Below are 17,881 nucleotides of genomic sequence, written 5' to 3'. Positions count from 1 at the left end.
TCTACACCCCTCTCGACGCACTTCCCACCCTCGGATGAGCTTCCGCTTCCGGGGCGTCCTCCATTTTCGTGTCGATGCACATGGTGCCGGTCCGGTCCCGCTCCGCTGCCCTCCCGGTTCCCTGGTTTTGAGAAGCCGATCTCGGACTGCTGTTAAATGCACGACACGGTGGACATGGTGGACGACCCCGATTACGACGAGGAGGAGCCCTCCTTCAGCGACCCGGAGGACTTTGTGGACGACGTCGACGATGAGGGTGAGCGGCGGCAGGAAAAGTCCAGGCTTTGCGGCCTAGTCGGAGCTACAGGCGCTAATGGTGCCTTGTGCTAGCGAGACTATGGCGGCGTTATACGTCGCGCTGTGGTCGGGACCTCCAGCGATTGTCCCGGGTTTGTGAACCAACTTTATTTTTGCGCTGTTGAGTCGTTGAACGAGAGTCTGGCCAGAGCGCTTTGGCCTCGTCATCCTTCCCAGTCAGCGCCAGTGGCACAGCCGTTTCTGCCGCTGGCCGAGGCTACGATTGAGTCTGTTGAAGCAGCTGCTGCTGGTCCAAACCCCGCCGCCTGGCCCGTTTTCTGGGCCTCGCAGGGGAAAGAAGTTTGTTGTTGCACTTCTTTGTTGCGGCGGGTCCCCTCCCGACCACCAGCCGCCTCATCGCTGCTCCTCACAACCAGGTTGTTGACTCAAGCTTCCTGGGCCTTAATGGCGGCCCGAAACGACCTGCGTGACCAGTAGCGCGTCTGTGTGGTAAACAAAGAGCTTCTGCTCCTTCAAAGCCTCCCTGAGTCGCTGCTCACCCAACATGCTGGAGCTCCATTCATATGCATGAAGGGAAGCTGGCTGTGTGACATGGTGGTGGGTGTGGGCTCTTCACTCGCCCTCATGAGCCGCCTCAGTCTGTGCCCCAGTGAGACCCTGCTTTCGTCCCCGCAGAGCTTCTGGGGAACATCCTGAGGGAGAGACCGCAGGAGGCGGACGGCATCGACTCGGTGGTGGTGGTGGACAACGTTCCTCAGGTGGGGCCGGAGCGTCTGGAGAAACTGAAGAACGTCATCCACAAGATCTTCTCCAAGTTCGGCAAGATCACCACCGAGTTCTACCCGGAGACGGAGGGCACCACCAAGGGGTAAGCCCCGCACCCCCCCTGCGTAGCTGAGGTTTGAGACTGTGGCTTCTTCTGGCAGGTACATCTTCCTGGAGTACGCCTCGCCCACGCAGGCGCTGGAGGCCGTGAAACACGCCGACGGACACAAGCTGGACAAGCAGCACACGTTCAGGGTCAACCTCTTCACCGACTTCGACAAGTGAGTCTGGGCCGCGGAGGCCTGTGCCGGCGTGCGAGGCGCTCACCTGTGTGCTGTGTTGCTCAGGTACATGAACATCAGTGACGAGTGGGAGACGCCAGAGAAGCAGCCGTTCAAGGACTTTGTGAGTGGCGGCTCAGGAGCTAGAGAGTGGAGCAGGACCAAGAGCTGAGGTGTGTTCTCTGCGCAGGGAAACATGCGGCACTGGATCGAGGACCCGGACTGCCGTGACCAGTACAGCGTCATCTACGAGGCCGGCGAGCGGACGGCCATTTTTTCCAACGACGCCAAGGAACCGGTGGTGGCGGAAGAGAGAGCGGTGAGTGTTGAGCGTCTGCGCCGGGCCCGCCCGCCTGACCCGGGCCGCCCGCCTGACCCCGCCCTCTCTTGCAGCGCTGGACGGAGACGTACGTGCGCTGGTCTCCCAAGGGCACCTACCTGGCCACCTTCCACCAGCGTGGCATTGCCCTGTGGGGCGGCGAGAAGTTCAAGCAGATCCAGCGGTTCAGCCACCAGGGGGTGTCGCTCATCGACTTCTCACCGTGTGAGAGGTGAGACTCCGCCGCCGCTCCTCCACAAAGCGGCCCGTGATCTGCGCTCACAGGCTGCTCTTCTCCTAGGTACGTGGTCACCTTCAGCCCCCTGATGGACACCAAGGAAGACCCTCAGGCCATCATCATCTGGGACATCCTGACGGGCCAGAAGAAGAGAGGCTTCCACTGCGAGAGCTCGGCGCACTGGCCCATCTTCAAGTTAGCCCCGCCCCGCCTGTGCCCGCCCCCTCTCTGTCCCACACGCCGTAACGCTGCTCTGCCTGCAGGTGGAGCCACGACGGCAAGTTCTTCGCCCGGATGACGCCGGACACGCTGAGCATCTACGAAACTCCGGTGAGTGACCCGGCACCAGCGTGTCTTCTCAGAGCCCGAGCTGACTCTGTTCTGTCCGCCTCCAGTCCATGGGCCTGCTGGACAAGAAGAGTCTGAAGATCAGCGGCATCAAGTGAGAGCGCCCCCCCTGCCGCTGGGAGGCGGAGCCTTGTTCTGACCCCTGTGTGTCCGCAGGGACTTCTCCTGGTCGCCCGGAGACAACATCATTGCCTTCTGGGTCCCGGAGGACAAAGACATCCCTGCCCGAGTCACGCTGATGCAGCTGCCCTCGCGCCAGGAGATCCGAGTCCGGAATCTCTTCAACGTGGTGGACTGCAAGCTGCACTGGCAGAGGAACGGGGACTACCTGTGCGTGAAGGTGGACCGGACCCCGAAAGGAACGCAGGTAAGAGCGCAGAGTTGCCCGGGGCTGAGCTTGGACTTCACCGCCGCCCGTCTCTCCCAGGGCGTCGTCACCAACTTCGAAATCTTCCGCATGAGAGAGAAGCAGGTTCCTGTGGACGTGGTGGAGATGAAGGGTGAGTGGGCTGCTGGCCCTCTGCTGCTCTCCGGGTGTGAGTCTCCACACACTCGGCTGCCTTCTCTCCTCCAGAGAGCATCATCGCCTTCGCCTGGGAGCCCAACGGCAGCAAGTTTGCGGTGCTGCATGGTGAAGCTCCGAGGATCAACGCCTCCTTCTACCACGTGAGGAACAACGGCAAGATCGAGTTCATAAGTGAGTGTTGCCGGGGCGAGGGCGCCGCCTCTCCGTGGCGAGGCTCTGACCACCGCTCTTCCCACAGAGATGTTCGACAAGCAGCAGGCCAACAGCATCTTCTGGAGTCCTCAGGGTCAGTTCATGGTCCTCGCCGGGCTCCGAAGGTCAGTCTCCTGCCATTGTCAGCGCCTGACTCGGCGCTGTGACTGGTGTCTGACTCTGCCTCTCTGACGCCGCAGCATGAACGGGGCTCTGGCCTTCGTGGACACGTCAGACTGCACCATGATGAACATCGCCGAGCACTACATGGCCTCCGACGTGGAGTGGGATCCCACCGGCCGCTACGTGGTCACCTCCGTCTCCTGGTGGAGCCACAAGGTGCGTGGGGAGCGCCACTGGCTCCTGGGCCATTCTGGAGGAGGAAAGAGGAAGAGAAGGGGTCCATTCCTGTGACTGGATCTGGCTTTTAGATGAGAGCAGTTCCGTCTCTGATGCTGCTCACTGAACCTGTCTGTGAAGAGTGCAGGCAGGTTGAGCCTCAGAGGGCCAGAGACCAAGGCTGCGAGGCCTGAACCCTGGAGCAGCTCAGCGTTGCTCCGTGTCAGCAGCTGCAAACCTCTCACTGAGTCGAGCTGCTCGTCCAGCGCTCAACCACAGCACCTGAGATGATGTGGCTGCTGACTTGGGTTCTGCTCGCTCTCATGGTGCAGCTGCTTCCTGAGGAGCCAGACTGGTGAGAACCAGCTCCGCAGCAGATCTGACCTGAGCCACATCATCCAACACCTCAGCAACAGTTAGCGCCATGCTAACCCTCAGCGTCACAACACGGAGCTGCACACCATGATGTCGTCTCCAAAGCAGTCCGAGTCGGTTCTGGATGTGTGTGTGAAGGTCCCTTCCTCACGTCTCCTCTCCGACCACAGGTGGACAACGCCTACTGGCTGTGGACCTTCCAGGGTCGCCTGCTGCAGAAGAACAACAAGGACCGTTTCTGCCAGCTGCTGTGGAGACCCCGCCCCCCGAGTCTGCTGAGCTCGGAGCAGATCAAGGTGGCGCTCGCCACAAGCTCGGCTCGGTCCACCGACTCGGTCTCACCGTGACCTTGTCTTTTCCAGATGATCAAGAAGGACCTGAAGAAGTACTCCAAGATCTTTGAGCAGAAGGACCGGCTCAGCCAGTCCAAGGCTTCGAAGGTCCGACTTCCTCGCCGGTCTGACTGGCGGACATGGTCCTGACAACACTCTGTGTGTGTGAGCAGGAGCTGGTGGACAAGCGGCGCTCCATGATGGAGGAGTACCGCCGCTACAGGGAGCAGGCCATGCAGATCTACCAGGAGAAGAAGAGCATTCGCCTGGAGCTGCGAGGAGGTGAGACGCTGAGCCGGCTGTCGCTCCTCCCCCTGTGATGCTCACTGACCCGCTCCTCCTGCAGGTGTGGACACCGACGAGCTGGACAGCAACGTGGACGACTGGGAGGAGGAGACTATCGAGTTTTTTATCAACGAAGAAATCATTGCCCTCGGAGATCTCTAGTCCGCTCCGCAGGTGAGGCCCCGCCCCGGGCCCCCGGGCCCCCGGGCCCCCTCCCGCCGGTCTGACCTGCGCCTCCGTCTCTTGCAGTCCAACCCTTTCTGTGTGGGAGGCCAGTCGGACCCTCGCTGACTGGAGCAGGAGCACGACCACAGCGTGTCGCCTGAGGTTCCCCGCGGGCCTCCGCATCAGAGCCCGCACACTCTCCGCCTCCCAACCCTCCTCTGCGGACCTTCTTCCTCTTTGTTCTCGGGTCCACCGGACTGTTTGCTATGTTCACGGCGGGGGGCGCCGCCGCAACAACGACGACGACCAGCCGCTACAGTGGCTTGTATCCTCCTCCTTTCAGACTCCACCTGCACACGGCGAGGCGGCGCGCAGCGCGATCAATAAACACACACGCACACACACGCCTGCCTCTTCTGTGTCCCTTCCTTCCTGTGAGCTGGAGTTCGGCCCTCAGGTGGCAGCGCTCAGCCCACCAGGCTCGTGAAATGAAAGGGTCGACCATGAGCCTCCGGAGGCTAGCGTTAGCATGGCGCCCTGCTTCGTCCAGGCGTCTCTGACTGCGCCCGGTGGACCGGCGCCACTGCTGATGTCCCCCCCCAGGTTAGACTCGGGACCGTGTCACAGTTGGCCTGAGCCTCTGACTCTGACACGCCGACCAATGAACTCACCGCTGTGAGCCGGGAGGGAGGAGCTGACCTCTGACCCGATGAGGTCGTTAAGATGATCGCGTCCACCTGCGCCTGATGGAGACGCCTCAGTGAAAGGCGGCGCGGGCGGCGGGCACGGCACGCGGTCCGTCTGAGATGGCGCCCTGCAGCTGTGTGAGGTGAGTTGCTGCGAGGACTTGTGCAGTTTTGCTGACTCCTCAGCCTCTGTTGTGCTCCCAGGGTGGTGTTGCTCTCTGCCTTGCTCTTCAGTCTCCATGTGGGAGGTGAGTCTGCAGCCATGACTGGATCTGTGAGGGTTGCTGTGTCGTCACCTGGATTCTGTTGTCAGGGCTCAGCTACCGAGGTCCTGCTGGGGTCAGCCCTCGCTTCCTGAGGAACCAGGGGAAGGTCTTGGTATCCGCAGGCCCTGAGGCATCTGCTCTGCCTCGAGCCTTGCTGGGGGGTTCTGAGTCGTGGAGTGCTGGAAAAGCCTCTGAGAGGACCTTGGTGCGCTTCCCCCAGAGGCTCAGACCCTCTTCTCAGCTGCCACCGAAGGTGAACGGCAAAGTTGCTGACCCCAGAAATTCAGGCTCCAAAATTGTGTCTAGTCAGGCAATCGAGATGCTCTCCAGGGCGCCGTCCAAGCCGGTGCCTCCCCAGAACCCGGGCTTCCCATTAAAGCCTCTTCCCCCAAGATTCCCAGCCAAGCCAGAACTGCCCCAGAACCCGAGCTTCCCGTCTAAGCCAGAGCCATCCCAGCAGCCCAGTTATCCGTCCAGGCCACAGCATCCGAGCGTCCCATCCAAGCTGACCAAGCCGGCCCAGAACCCCAGCTCACCGTCCAAGCCTCTTCCCCCAAGATTCCAGTCCAAGCCCCAGAACCCCAGCTTCCAGTCCAAGCCCCAGAACCCCAGCTTCCAGTCCAAGCCCCAGAACCCCAGCTTCCAGTCCAAGCCCCAGAACCCCAGCTTCCAGTCCAAGCCCCAGAACCCCAGCTCACCGTCCAAGCCTCTTCCCCCAAGATTCCAGTCCAAGCCCCAGAACCCCAGCTTCCAGTCCAAGCCCCAGAACCCCAGCTTCCAGTCCAAGCCCCAGAACCCCAGCTCACCGTCCAAGCCTCTTCCCCCAAGATTCCAGTCCAAGCCCCAGAACCCCAGCTTCCAGTCCAAGCCCCAGAACCCCAGCTTCCAGTCCAAGCCCCAGAACCCCAGCTTCCAGTCCAAGCCCCAGAACCCCAGCTTCCAGTCCAAGCCCCAGAACCCCAGCTTCCAGTCCAAGCCCCAGAACCCCAGCTTCCAGTCCAAGCCCCAGAACCCCAGCTTCCAGTCCAAGCCCCAGAACCCCAGCTCACCGTCCAAGCCTCTTCCCCCAAGATTCCAGTCCAAGCCCCAGAACCCCAGCTTCCAGTCCAAGCCCCAGAACCCCAGCTTCCAGTCCAAGCCCCAGAACCCCAGCTTCCAGTCCAAGCCCCAGAACCCGAGCTCACCATCCAAGCCTCTTCCCCCAAGATTCCAGTCCAAGCCCCAGAACCCCAGCTTCCAGTCCAAGCCCCAGAACCCCAGCTTCCAGTCCAAGCCCCAGAACCCGAGCTCACCATCCAAGCCTCTTCCCCCAAGATTCCAGTCCAAGCCCCAGAACCCCAGCTCACCATCCAAGCCCCAGAACCCCAGCTTCCAGTCCAAGCCCCAGAACCCGAGCTCGCCATCCAAGCCTCTTCCCCCAAGATTCCAGTCCAAGCCCCAGAACCCCAGCTCACCGTCCAAGCCTCTTCCCCCAAGATTCCAGTCCAAGCCCCAGAACCCCAGCTTCCAGTCCAAGCCCCAGAACCCCAGCTCACCATCCAAGCCTCTTCCCCCAAGATTCCAGTCCAAGCCCCAGAACCCCAGCTCGCCATCCAAGCCTCTTCCCCCGAGCTTCCCGGCGGCAGTTCTCCAGAGCAAGGCCGACATGTGGAACATTGCTAAGCCTCAGCGGCTCAGTTCCCACTTCCCCGAGGAAGCCAAACCCCGAGGCGTCCCTCCGGCCCGTGTCAGAGCACATCAATGGAGTTGGCCCCAGGAGGTCCCGGCTTATGACTGGTCGTGAGCCCGCTCGTCTTGTCGCTGTGGACTTGTCAATGCTGTAATAAATCTTGAAAGTCTGAGTGAGCACAAGTGGCTGGTTGTGTAGGCGCAGTCGACGAAGCTGTGAAACTCTCACCAGGTTGGACCATGTCTCGGGCGCCATCTTGACAGCTGGAGGCTCCGGCGTCTGGGCATCAGGCTACGTTAGCAGCAGAGCTGAAATGTCATGCAGACTCGACGTTCCAGACCTGCCGAGTCGGCTGGTTCTGCTCTGTTCAGACCTCGGCTGCGCGGGTTTGCTGTGATGCTGGTGAGCAGCGCCAACACCAGGCCCCTGGTCCATCACTAGTCTGGACGGTCCCGGGGGCTGGACCCGAACCCAAGGTCACGTTTGTCTTCGGGTGAGAGCGATCAGCCGTGAGAAGGTTCAGACTTTTCATTGGCCAACGTTACCGAGAGAAGGTGAAGGAGACTAGTGCTCGGAGAAGAGACTGAAAACGTCACTTAAAAAGGGAATCAGCAGGTCATGTGACTCCCCACCTGGCAGCTCCGTCGTCTGCATGAGAAGGCGCCTAAATACGGCTTCTGCAGCCGTCTTCAGGGCGAATGTTCAACAACAGTTCCACAAAAACCGTCTTTGGCGTCCCTCGGCTGTGGGTCGTGTCAACCCCGCCCCTCTCGCGCCCCTGCTGCCGCCACGCTGGGCGCGTGGGTGTCTGCTTTCCAAGTCTCGCGAGATGTCCCCTCGCAAAGCGCAGCAGCTGCTCCGGTTCTGCTGTGGTCCGCTCCCCGGGTCGACGCAGGGACAGACGCGGACAGCGAGGCTGAGGCGCGGCGCGGTGCGGCGCGGCGCGGCGGCGACGACATGAGGCGTCTGCAGCGGGTGAGTGGAGCCGCGTCAAGCTGCCGGAGTGACGGGACGAGCCGGAACCGGCTCCGCTCGGATGCTCCAAAGCTTCTGCGGCCAACACACGGTCAGAGCCGAATAGCGGGAGTTTACGGCGCAGTCGCTCGCTGGCGCTGCAGTTGTGAACGAGGGTTCGCAAACGCACCACCAGCCCAAACAGTCGCCCCTTTATTTTCGGTGTTTGACAAGTTGACGTGGACAGTCGCCCTCTGCGGGCCACGCGCCTCACACGTTTGAAGACGCGTCCGTCTGTGCTCCTTTGTTCGTGTGACCCCACTCTTCTGCTGCGAAAGCTTGCCTTCTCACAACAAATCACTGCATCATCAGCAAACATCATGGTCGGCAGAGGCTCCTCCCGCCCCACGTCCGTCAGTCTGTCCACGAGGAGCCGCCTAAACATGACTGTGAAACACGTTTTAGAAGTGAAACGCTGGGAGAGTCCAGTCGGGTCTGAAGGGAAACAAAGGTTCCTCTGAGGAAGGTCTGCTGATGTTTGTTCACGTCTCAGTGACAACTGGACCCAGTCCGTCCGGTGGGGTGAGGGGAACATTCTGGTGAGTCTGTCACGCGCCGCAGGCCTGACGCTTCCTGTTTCCTCTCAGTTGCAGCCTCTGAACAGGAAACAGCAGCTTCCGTGGACGGGCCCCGCCATGGAGGTCCGATAGACGTGGCCCGAGACCGTCACCATGGCGACGCGGCTGCGGGTGGCGTTCGCCGTGGGCTCGCTGCTCGTGATCCTGATGATCATCGTGTACTGGGACGACGCCCTCCACCCGCTGCAGGGGCCCGTGCTCTCCGGCGCCACCGTGGGAACCAACGGCTCATCTGGCCCCGGGGAGAGTCCGGAGCAGAGGGAGAGGAAGCGGCGCATCCGGGACGTGTGTTCCGGGGAGGACTTCCCAGGCCGCGGCCGGGACATGGACCAGATCCCGCTGAGAGAACTGGACCACCTGATCGTGGACGACAGACACCAGATCATCTACTGCTACGTTCCCAAGGTAGCCATGAGCGGCGGCGGCGGCGGCGGCACCAGGCTCTCACGCTGACGTCTGTCTGCAGGTGGCCTGCACCAACTGGAAGAGGGTGATGCTGGTTCTGTCCCAGTCCCTGGTCTCGTCGTCCTCAGGGAAGCCCTACACCGACCCCGAGACCATCCCCCCGGATCTGGTGCACAACTCCTCGCTGTACTTCACCTTCGCCAAGTACGACTCCGTTGCTCACTCCCTCTGATGCCGCCCCCCCCCAGTCCCATTCAGCCACACGAGTCCAGAAGTGTCTGTTGGATGCGCTCCAGGACCATTGTCACGCTGGGGGCGAGGTCACATGACCCCATTCTCTTCCCAGTTGAAGGTCGGAGCCTCTTTTGTGCGGAGGGTCCCCCCACAGTCCGCGTGTGTGTGAGAGAGAGGGAGTGTGTGAGTGGAGGCAGGAGCAGCACAGGAGGAGCTTTCTTCTCCTCCTCCTCTCGGGAATGTTGTCGACGGCGTGTGAGCTCGCCGTCTCGACCCCCCCCCCACTCTGTCTGCCTCCGCCTCCTGCGCTCTGAGCGCCTCACAGACGACCGAGCTGCATGAACAGAGGCCGAGGCAAAAGAGGTGAAGCTCCAGCAAAGCTTTTCAGTGGCTGGAGCTAAAGTGACAGAGCATGAGGATGTGGAAGTCAGAAGGTGGCGAGGGGAAGTGAAAGGGGGCGGGAACTGACTCTCTCTGCTCCTGCCCCAGGTTCTTCTCCCACTACGGCGCTCTGTCCCGCCACATGATGGCGCTGAAGCTCAAGCACTACACCAAGTTCCTCTTCGTCAGGGACCCCTTCGTGCGCCTCATCTCCGCCTTCCGGAACAAGTTTGAGAGGTCGGCCTCGCTGTCGCCGCCAGCAGGAGCCGCCACCGAGCTGACCCGTCTTGTGTTTCCGTGCAGACCCAACGAGTTCTTCTACCGACACTTCGGCGCCGCCATCCTGCGGCGCTACGGCAACCTGTCGGCCGCCGTGCCGCACACGGCCGCCGAGGCGTTCGCGGCGGGAATCAGACCCACGTTCCAGCAGTTCATCTCGTACCTGCTGGACCCGGAGCTGGACGGAACCGACGTGTCCAACGAGCACTGGCAGCAGGTGAGAGACCTGCTGGTCGGAGGTGTGGACGCCAGCTCACGGCCGGTCTGTCTGTCTGTGTGTGTGCGCGCGCGTGTGTGTACCAGGTGTACCGCCTCTGCCACCCCTGCCAGGTCCACTACGACTTCGTCGGGCAGCTGGAAAACCTGGAGTCGGACTCGGAGCAGCTGCTGAACCTGCTGCGGGTGGATCAGCTGATCCGTTTCCCGTCCGGCGCCAGGAACCGGACCTCGGCCAGCTGGGTGAGCGACTGGTTCAAGAAGATCCCGCTGACCATGAGGAGGGACCTGTACCGGCTCTACCGACCCGACTTCCAGCTCTTCGGGTACCCGGAACCGGCCGGGCTTCTGCAGCAGGACACGTGACGAGCGGCGCCTCGCGGACCTGACTCAGACCTCCGCGGCTCAAGTGCCTGCAGCTGCGCCCGACCCGCTGGCGCCGGAGCAGAACTGGACCCTGCTTTCTGATGCCGTGTGTGTTGATTTGCCAGCAGAGCGAGTGGCCCACAGCGGCCCGTGAATAAAGCCACTGTGCGTCTGCTCCTGCTCCCCGTGGTGGTGGACCTGCTCCGCGCCGACAGACGTCACAGGTCAACGCGGGGGCTGTTGCCGCCTAGCGGCGCGGGTGTTTCTCACACTTCCGTCGTCGCTAAAAAGTCTAAGAGGAACCTTAAACAGCGACTTTGATGACACGCCAACGCTGACGTCAACGAGAGCATCGCCACCTGAACCGGTTCGCAAGTCCTCGAACTTGATTTCGTTCGCTTGAGCCATGGTAGCGTGACGTCATCCTCGGCGCGTGTCCGCGGCTGACAGAAGACGCTCCAGCACTTTCGCTCTTGTTGCGTTTCTGTCCTGCTGTCACTCTCCACGTGTTCCGGGCCTTTCCGAGGCCACGCCCCCTCGTCGTGCTCGTCTCCGATTGGCCGCCTCGCCTGTCACTTCTGACGCGGCTGACGTCACCCACGCGTCCTCACACGGAAACATGGTCCGGAGACAAGTTGGACCGCTCCGGGTTTAAAGCGACAGAGCTGGCGACTTGGCTGCGAATGGACGTCCGAACCGAGCTGGAAGTTGGACCGGACTTGCTGGCGGAGTGAGCGGACTGGTCATGGGGACCGTGGGGCGGCTGGTGCTGGCGGCGCTGGTGCTGCTGTCCGGCCCCAAGCTGAGCGAGGTGAAGCGTCGCGCTCAAGTCTTGCTGCCGCCGCCGCCGCCGCCGCCGCTGCTGTTGTTGTTGTTGCTGTTGTTGTTGGTCAAGTTATGTGTGCTGCTGCTATTTATACACTCGGGGGAGTTCGACCCAGTGAGAGAGAGAGAGTGTGTGTGTGTGTGTGCGCGCGCGCGTGTAATACCTGGGTCACTATGACCGGTGTTTCAGCTTGGTTCCGAGTCCTGGTTCAGGTGAGCTATGTGTTTGGGGAGTGAGGCTGGGGAAAGGGTGATGCCGGGAGAGGAGGTCCTCACAAGGACAGAGATGGAAACAGGTGTGTGTGTGTGTGTTGGAGGTAAACATGGGAGCGGTGAGCCGGACGAGGATGTCCTGTTTCAGTCCCTCACACACACACACACACACACGTCCACCGCGTCACGGCCGGTGAAGGTCAGAGGTCAGCGGCGGTCCGGGCGGGCTTCTCTCTCCTCCTTCATCACTGGGCCTCCTCTCCTCTCCTCTCCTCCGTCGCTGCAGGCGGGCGGCTCCAAGTCGGTGACTCTGCCGGAGTCGCTGCTCTTCGTGTCCACACTGGACGGCAGCCTGCACGCCGTGTCCAAGCAGTCCGGCGACATCAAGTGGACGCTGAGAGAAGGTCAGGTCAGAAGTGTGTGAGCCAGCCAGCCAGCCAGAGCAGAAACATGTGTGAAACTCTGTGTCCACCAGATCCAGTGATTCAAGTTCCGGTCTACATCACCGAGTAAGTAGCGCAGCTTTCCTCCCGGCGGCAGCGGCTCAGCTGCTTCTGTTCCCAGGCCCAGCTTCCTTCCTGACCCCAACGACGGCAGCTTGTACATTTTGGGCGGGAAACACAAGGAGGGACTGATGGTGAGGAGCGGGTCGGAGCGGGCATGTTGCCGCGGTAACCGTCTGCGACCGGACCTGACGTCCTGCTCTGTCTGCAGAAACTGCCCTTCACCATCCCGGAGCTGGTGCAGTCGGCGCCCTGCCGCAGCTCGGACGGCGTGCTGTACACGGGTGAGGCGGGGGGGTGCGCGGGGGCGTGCGCGTGGCTGCGGCTCACAGGCGCTGTGTGCAGGGAAGAAGCAGGACGTGTGGTTCGTGGTGGATCCAGAGACGGGCCAGAAGCAGACCAGGCTGACCACCTCCAGGTCCGAGTCCATCTGCCCCAACAGCCCGCTGCTCTACATTGGACGCACTGGTGGGTCCCCCCAGCTCTGGCCCCGGGACAACGTCCTCACCGACCTGCCTCTCTTCCAGAGTACGTGGTGACCATGTTCGACACCAAGACCCAGGAGCTGCGCTGGAACGCCACCTACAACGACTACTCTGCTCCGCCCCACGACGAGAAGCAGGACTACAGTAGGTGCTGGCCTCTGTGGTGCGGGGGGGGGGTTAGGAGACGAGAGCGAGTCCCTCACCCACCACTCGGCTCCTGGGCCATTCTGGAGGAGAAAAGAGGAAGAGAAAGGGGTCCATTCCTGTGACTGGATCTGGCTTTTAGATGAGAGCAGTTCCGTCTCTGATGCTGCTCACTGAACCTGTCTGTGAAGAGTGCAGGCAGGTTGAGCCTCAGAGGGCCAGAGACCAAGGCTGCGAGGCCTGAACCCTGGAGCAGCTCAGCGTTGCTCCGTGTCAGCAGCTGCAAACCTCTCACTGAGTCGATCTGCTCGTCCAGCGCTCAACCACAGCACCTGAGATGATGTGGCTGCTGACTTGGGTTCTGCTCGCGCTCGCTTGGGTTCACAACACGGAGCTTCACACCATGATGTCGCAGGGCTTCGGTCGTGACCATCCGCCGCCGCGTCCTGCGTCCCCGCCGCAGCCGGTGACGTGCGCGGTCGGCCACTTACCCGCCTAAATTCACATTGAGTCTGCATGTTTTGGACCTGCTCTCGGTGTCTGGGCCTGACTTGGTGACCTCTGACCTCTCCTCAGAAATGGCCCACCTAGTGTCCAGCGGCGACGGGCTGGTGGTGACGGTGGACCGCGAGACAGGTAGGTGAGGGTGAGTGAGGGTGTGTGGTGCGGGGGCCCACGGCAGCTGTCTCCCCTCAGGCCACGTGCTGTGGAGCCAGAACTACGGCTCGCCGGTGGTGGGCGTGTACCTGTACTCGGGCGACTCGCTCCGACAGGCGCCGCACCTGTCGCTGGCCCTGGAGACGCTGCGCTTCCTCACCTTCTCGGCCCAGTCCACGCTCAAGTGGAGCTACCAGTTTGTGAAGGAGCAGGCCGTGGCCCAGACGCAGCTGGTGTAAGATGCACGCGCTCCCCCGCCGCCACCGCCGCGCTGACCTTCCTCTGCCCCCGCCCCCAGGCCCACGCTGTACGTCGGCAAACTGGACTCTCACCTGTACGCCTCCACCTCCCTGGTCCACCACGGAGTCTCGCTGGTGGTGAGTCCAGTCCGAGTCCCTCCGTCTGACGCGAATGACCGCGCCCTTGTCTGCCCGCAGCCTCGCGGCCTGACCCTGGCGAGGATCGACGGCCCGCGCACCGAGGACGTGACGGTGGGCGAGCGCGGCGAGTGTGAGATCACGCCGTCCACCGACGTCCGCTACCCGCCGGGCAGCGTCAACAGCCGCAGGAACCACTGGCTGTTCATAGGTGAGGAGGCCCACCACGCACGCACGCACGCACGCACGCACGCACGCACGCACGCCTGCGGAGGAGCTACTCCAGAGTCAGAGACCTCCGCCGCGTGTCCGTCTTGGTACTTGTGTCCCATTTCCCTGAAAAGCTCTTCCAAAACCTTCCAGTTATTTTGAACTCAGGGAGCCAACGTCATCGAAAACCTCACGGTAACAACAACTTGGTTATTTCACCGATGGCTTGAAATGAGAAGTGACTCAGATGAGCAGTTACCTGTCAAGTTGCCGGCTGCTTTAGAACCACGTGCCTTCAGCACGCGCTCAGCTCTGTGGCTGTGCAGTCGACACACTCGAAGCTTTGGGAGCGTAACTCGCTCAGAAGTGTGTCGCGACGCCTGTGGGCCACCAGGGGGCAGCAGCCGCACCCGAGTCACGGCTGCTGTGACTCGCGTTTCATGTTTGACTCTCGAGAGAAAACAGCACATCACATCAGGAGTGTTCCTTCCAAGTCCGACACATTTGCCAGGCTCCCTGTTTTTAACGGCCGGGTGAGTGACGTCATCAGCAGCAGCGGCTGTTGACCGCAGTGTCGCCGTGGCACGTGACCTGCCCCGCAGATGACAGGGAGCAGATGTGAACATTGGCAACAGTCATAACGCGTGGCTCCTGGTGACGTCAGAGGCCTCTCTGCCCGCAGGCCACCACGAGCTGCCGCCGGTGGCTCACACCACCATGCTGCGGGAGTTCCCGCCCAGCCTGCGGCGCTCCAGCGAGCCGGTCATCCCCCCTGGACCCGCGTCCCCGGCGGGCGCCTTCCACCGCCGCCAGGTGAGTCTCCGCCGCACCCGAGCCGCCCGCCAGACGCCGGACACGCCTCCGTCTCTCCTCAGGTCCAGACGGTCAGTGGCGCGGGCGGCGGAGCCGGGGCTCGCGACCCCACCTCAGCGGAGCCGGGAGCCACCACGGCGCCACCTGGGTCCCTGAGCCGGGAGCAGCTGGCTCTGGCGGCCCTCACCCTGGTGCTGGCCGGGTGGCTGGCCTTGGTCCTCACCTACCCCTCGGTGAGTCTTCGGCGAGAGAGGCTCGGCGCCTGCTGACCTGCGCGCGCGTGTGTGTGTGTGCAGCGTTCGGCGGCTCGACGGCAGCTGGAGGCGGTGCTGGAGTCGCACCTGCGCCTCATCCGGACGTCCCTGCAGCCCGAGGACGGCTCTCAGGCGCCCCCTGCTGACATGCACGGGGACTCCAGCGGCGGCGGGTCCTCGCAGGCGGCGGACGCCAACGGCAGCGTGGAGCGTCTGCCTCCTGCAGGGGGCGACGCTGAGACGGTGCAGGTCGGCAAGATCTCCTTCCGGACGTCCGAGGTGCTCGGGCACGGCTCCGCCGGGACCTTCGTGTTCAGGTGAGCCCCGACTCCAGCCGGGTGCGGGGTGAGGACCTCACGCTGGGGTCCGGGTGTGAGCTGCAAGTGGAGGCCCTGATGGCGCTCTCTCTCACCCGCGTCGCCTTGACATCCACAAATGCCATGTTCGTCATCGGGAATGTGAAGTTTCAAGGTCACGCCTCGCTCCACGGAGCTGCGCATCGAAGCCATGACGAATATGTGTCGGCCGATCAGGACGTCACGTCACAAACAGCACGATGACTGCATAACTGCGGATGTGAAGGCGACGCAGGTGGCGGAGAGCGCCGTCAGGTCAGGTGGCTTGCAGTTCAGCCCCGGTTCCTCCTCTCGTCTCCTCCTGCAGGGGGAGCTTCGACGGGCGGCGCGTGGCGGTGAAGCGGATCCTGCCCGAGTGCTTCCAGGTGGCGGAGCGCGAGGTGCAGCTGCTGCGCCACTCGGACGCGCACCCCAACGTCATCCGCTACTTCTGCACGGAGAGGGACCGCCTCTTCACCTACATCGCCCTGGAGCTGTGCGCCGCCACGCTGCAGCAGGTGCTGGTCCCGGCCGGGGGAGGGGGCGGGGCCTGGCTCTGACGGCGCTCCTGTCTCCCCGCAGTACGTGGAGGACGCGTCCGGCTTCCCGGGTCTGGCGCCCATCCTGCTCCTGCAGCAGACCATGTGTGGCCTGGCTCATCTGCACTCGCTCAACATCGGTCAGTGCTCCTCACCCGCCACCCCCCCGTGGTGACCCCGGGCCGCTAACGCTCCCCTCCCCCTGCTCCAGTCCACCGGGACCTGAAGCCCAGGAACATCCTGCTGTCGGCGCCCGGGAGCCGGGGTGCGGTCCGGGCCCTGATCTCTGACTTCGGTCTGTGTAAGAAGATCCCAGACGGTCGCAGCAGCTTCTCCCTACGCTCCGGGATCCCAGGGACCGAGGGCTGGATCGCTCCGGAGGTTCTGAGGGAGTCTGGGGCCTGTAAACCAGTACGCTCTGACACACACACACACACACTCACGCTCGCACCCACTCACGCTTGTGTCGGGCAGACGGCGGCAGTCGACGTCTTCTCTGCCGGCTGTGTCTTCTACTACGTGGTCAGCAGGGGGCAGCACCCGTTTGGCGAGTCCCTGCGGCGGCAGGTCAACATCCTGGCCGGGGAGTACTCCCTGACCCACTTCCGGGACGACAGACACGGTGAGCGCCGCTGCCGTCACCCCTGGTGACCCGGGCTGACGCGGGAACCTCCTCCTCCTCCTCTCAGATGACGTCATCGCTCTGGACCTGATCGAGCAGATGATCGGCGCCGAGGCAGAGTCGCGGCCCTCCACCGCCCGAGTCCTCAAGCACCCCTTCTTCTGGAGCCCGGAGAAGCAGCTGCTCTTCTTCCAGGTCCGACCCGGTCCAGAGAGCCGAGGCCAGTGCAGAGACTGACGACCGCTGTGCTTCCAGGACGTGAGCGACCGCATCGAGAAGGAGCCGCCCAGCAGCCCCATCGTGGTGCGGCTGGAGACGTGCGCCCGGGCCGTGGTGCGCACCAACTGGAGGATGCACATCTCCGTCCCTCTGCAGACGGGTGAGGCGCCAGCTCGGGGGTCAGGGGTCGGGCGGTGGTACCTCACCCTTCCGCCTCTTCTTCTCTTCCAGACCTGCGGCGCTTCCGCACCTACAAGGGCAACTCGGTCAGGGACCTGCTGCGGGCGCTGAGGAACAAGGTGGGTGATCCGGCTGTGCCGCGGCACGCCGCCCGCCTGACCTCTGACCTGCTCCACAGAAGCACCACTACCACGAGCTGCCAGCGGAGGTGCAGGAGAGTCTGGGCCAGCTGCCCGAGGGCTTCGTGGGCTACTTCACCTCGCGCTTCCCGCGGCTGCTGCTGCACACGCACGCCGCGCTGCACGAGTGCGCGCACGAGCGACTCTTCCAGCAGTACTACCTGCCCCCTGCTGGCCGCTGAGGAGGCTGCGCCGCGTCGCTCACTGCCTGTGAGAGAAATGCTTTCCACTTGACTTGTTCCCTTTTCGTTTCAAAAGAAAGTAAACCTCGTCTTTGCACTGATTTTAGCCGGGAACTGAGGCAACGTGAATGTGGTTCTGCAGCAAAGCTCAGCTGAAAATATTGATTTTTCTGTGAAGTGTTTTAAAGCTTTTTTTTTTTATATCGTGTTTCAGTTTGTGTTGAAAGTGTTGGTTTCCCAACAATGTCTTCGCCATCATCAGGTCCAACCCTGGAGCCCGATGTATGTGTGTGTGTGTGGGGTGGCGGGTGACCTTTGACCCCTCACTCAGGATTCAGTGGGACACAGTTGACCCTGTGAAGTCGACTCTGATGCTCCATTCGCCCCAACTCCTGTTGACCTCTGACCTCAACCGGGTCTGGACCGGAATCCGGTGCCTGACTGGGACTGTGGGGTTTCGGCGACTGGGGTAACCAGCTGGGACGTCAGAACAGAAGCAGCCGAAACCAAGACGGAACTTTCTCTGAGCTTCTACAGTGTTTTGAGGGCGGAAAAAATCCGTCTGCAGTTTCACTACTGACCTGCGGGGGGCGACATTTGTGAGCTTTTGAGCCTGTGGTGACGTCA

At 62.5% G+C, this 17,881-nt stretch overlaps 3 protein-coding genes across 7 annotated transcripts in view; all 3 read left to right on the top strand.

The window, feature by feature from the left end:
* The first annotated feature begins 32 nt into the window (after positions 1-32).
* Positions 33-4,827, top strand: eif3ba (eukaryotic translation initiation factor 3, subunit Ba). The gene is made up of 19 exons (XM_053853094.1): positions 33-256; positions 934-1,126; positions 1,185-1,304; positions 1,371-1,428; positions 1,495-1,623; positions 1,698-1,855; positions 1,925-2,056; positions 2,125-2,191; positions 2,257-2,303; positions 2,366-2,576; positions 2,637-2,709; positions 2,784-2,906; positions 2,974-3,052; positions 3,128-3,266; positions 3,812-3,937; positions 4,004-4,081; positions 4,147-4,255; positions 4,320-4,432; positions 4,508-4,827. The coding sequence occupies exons 1-18, from the start codon at positions 157-159 to the stop codon at positions 4,418-4,420; spliced, it is 2,043 nt and encodes a 680-aa protein (XP_053709069.1). The 5' UTR covers positions 33-156; the 3' UTR covers positions 4,421-4,432; positions 4,508-4,827.
* A 3,051-nt stretch (positions 4,828-7,878) lies between these two features.
* On the top strand, positions 7,879-10,525 carry LOC128752047 (carbohydrate sulfotransferase 12-like). 2 transcript variants are annotated; one of them, XM_053853091.1, is made up of 6 exons: positions 7,879-8,019; positions 8,646-9,041; positions 9,103-9,245; positions 9,765-9,893; positions 9,960-10,152; positions 10,239-10,525. In XM_053853091.1, exons 2-6 carry the CDS (start codon positions 8,730-8,732, stop codon positions 10,515-10,517), a joined length of 1,056 nt encoding a protein of 351 aa, XP_053709066.1. In that variant the 5' UTR covers positions 7,879-8,019; positions 8,646-8,729; the 3' UTR covers positions 10,518-10,525. The 2 variants fall into 2 exon arrangements, with proteins under 2 accessions (XP_053709066.1, XP_053709067.1); XM_053853092.1 differs by lacking the exon at positions 7,879-8,019 and adding an exon at positions 8,179-8,580.
* A 662-nt stretch (positions 10,526-11,187) lies between these two features.
* ern2 (endoplasmic reticulum to nucleus signaling 2) overlaps positions 11,188-17,881 on the top strand; it is a 6,728-nt gene continuing 34 nt past the window's right edge. Inside the window, exons 1-21 of one of the 4 annotated variants that reach the window (XM_053853087.1) lie at positions 11,188-11,328; positions 11,842-11,959; positions 12,031-12,064; positions 12,120-12,192; positions 12,270-12,342; positions 12,404-12,526; positions 12,586-12,687; positions 13,264-13,323; positions 13,384-13,579; positions 13,643-13,721; positions 13,782-13,932; positions 14,614-14,744; positions 14,807-14,977; positions 15,041-15,315; positions 15,662-15,851; positions 15,916-16,012; positions 16,084-16,494; positions 16,562-16,689; positions 16,750-16,873; positions 16,945-17,012; positions 17,072-17,881. The exon at positions 17,072-17,881 is cut by the window's right edge and continues 34 nt beyond it. In XM_053853087.1, coding sequence (XP_053709062.1) covers positions 11,263-11,328; positions 11,842-11,959; positions 12,031-12,064; positions 12,120-12,192; positions 12,270-12,342; positions 12,404-12,526; positions 12,586-12,687; positions 13,264-13,323; positions 13,384-13,579; positions 13,643-13,721; positions 13,782-13,932; positions 14,614-14,744; positions 14,807-14,977; positions 15,041-15,315; positions 15,662-15,851; positions 15,916-16,012; positions 16,084-16,494; positions 16,562-16,689; positions 16,750-16,873; positions 16,945-17,012; positions 17,072-17,254 — 2,853 coding nt within the window. In that variant the 5' untranslated portion in view covers positions 11,188-11,262 and the 3' untranslated portion in view covers positions 17,255-17,881. Of the gene's footprint in view, positions 11,329-11,562; positions 11,960-12,030; positions 12,069-12,119; positions 12,193-12,269; positions 12,343-12,403; positions 12,527-12,585; positions 12,688-13,263; positions 13,324-13,383; positions 13,580-13,642; positions 13,722-13,781; positions 13,933-14,613; positions 14,745-14,806; positions 14,978-15,040; positions 15,316-15,661; positions 15,852-15,915; positions 16,013-16,083; positions 16,495-16,561; positions 16,690-16,749; positions 16,874-16,944; positions 17,013-17,071 lie in introns of those variants that run through there. The other 3 variants (XM_053853086.1, XM_053853085.1, XM_053853089.1) reach the window with 3 other exon arrangements.

Source organism: Synchiropus splendidus, unplaced genomic scaffold (assembly GCF_027744825.2).
Source record: "Synchiropus splendidus isolate RoL2022-P1 unplaced genomic scaffold, RoL_Sspl_1.0 HiC_scaffold_61, whole genome shotgun sequence".
NCBI classification, from domain to species: domain Eukaryota; kingdom Metazoa; phylum Chordata; class Actinopteri; order Syngnathiformes; family Callionymidae; genus Synchiropus; species Synchiropus splendidus.
The sequence above is the reverse complement of the archived record's forward strand: the minus strand, read 5'-3'. Positions and strand labels throughout refer to the sequence as shown.

Coding starts and splice junctions, on each gene's coding strand:
- eif3ba (XM_053853094.1), top strand. CDS start 157: ATGCACGACACGGTGGACATGGTGGACGACCCCGATTACGACGAGGAG. Junction 1,127..1,184: donor ACGGAGGGCACCACCAAGGG/GTAAGCCCCGCA, acceptor TTCTTCTGGCAG/GTACATCTTCCTGGAGTACG. Junction 4,256..4,319: donor TCGCCTGGAGCTGCGAGGAG/GTGAGACGCTGA, acceptor CTCCTCCTGCAG/GTGTGGACACCGACGAGCTG.
- LOC128752047 (XM_053853091.1), top strand. CDS start 8,730: ATGGCGACGCGGCTGCGGGTGGCGTTCGCCGTGGGCTCGCTGCTCGTG. Junction 9,042..9,102: donor TCTACTGCTACGTTCCCAAG/GTAGCCATGAGC, acceptor GTCTGTCTGCAG/GTGGCCTGCACCAACTGGAA. Junction 9,894..9,959: donor TTCCGGAACAAGTTTGAGAG/GTCGGCCTCGCT, acceptor GTTTCCGTGCAG/ACCCAACGAGTTCTTCTACC.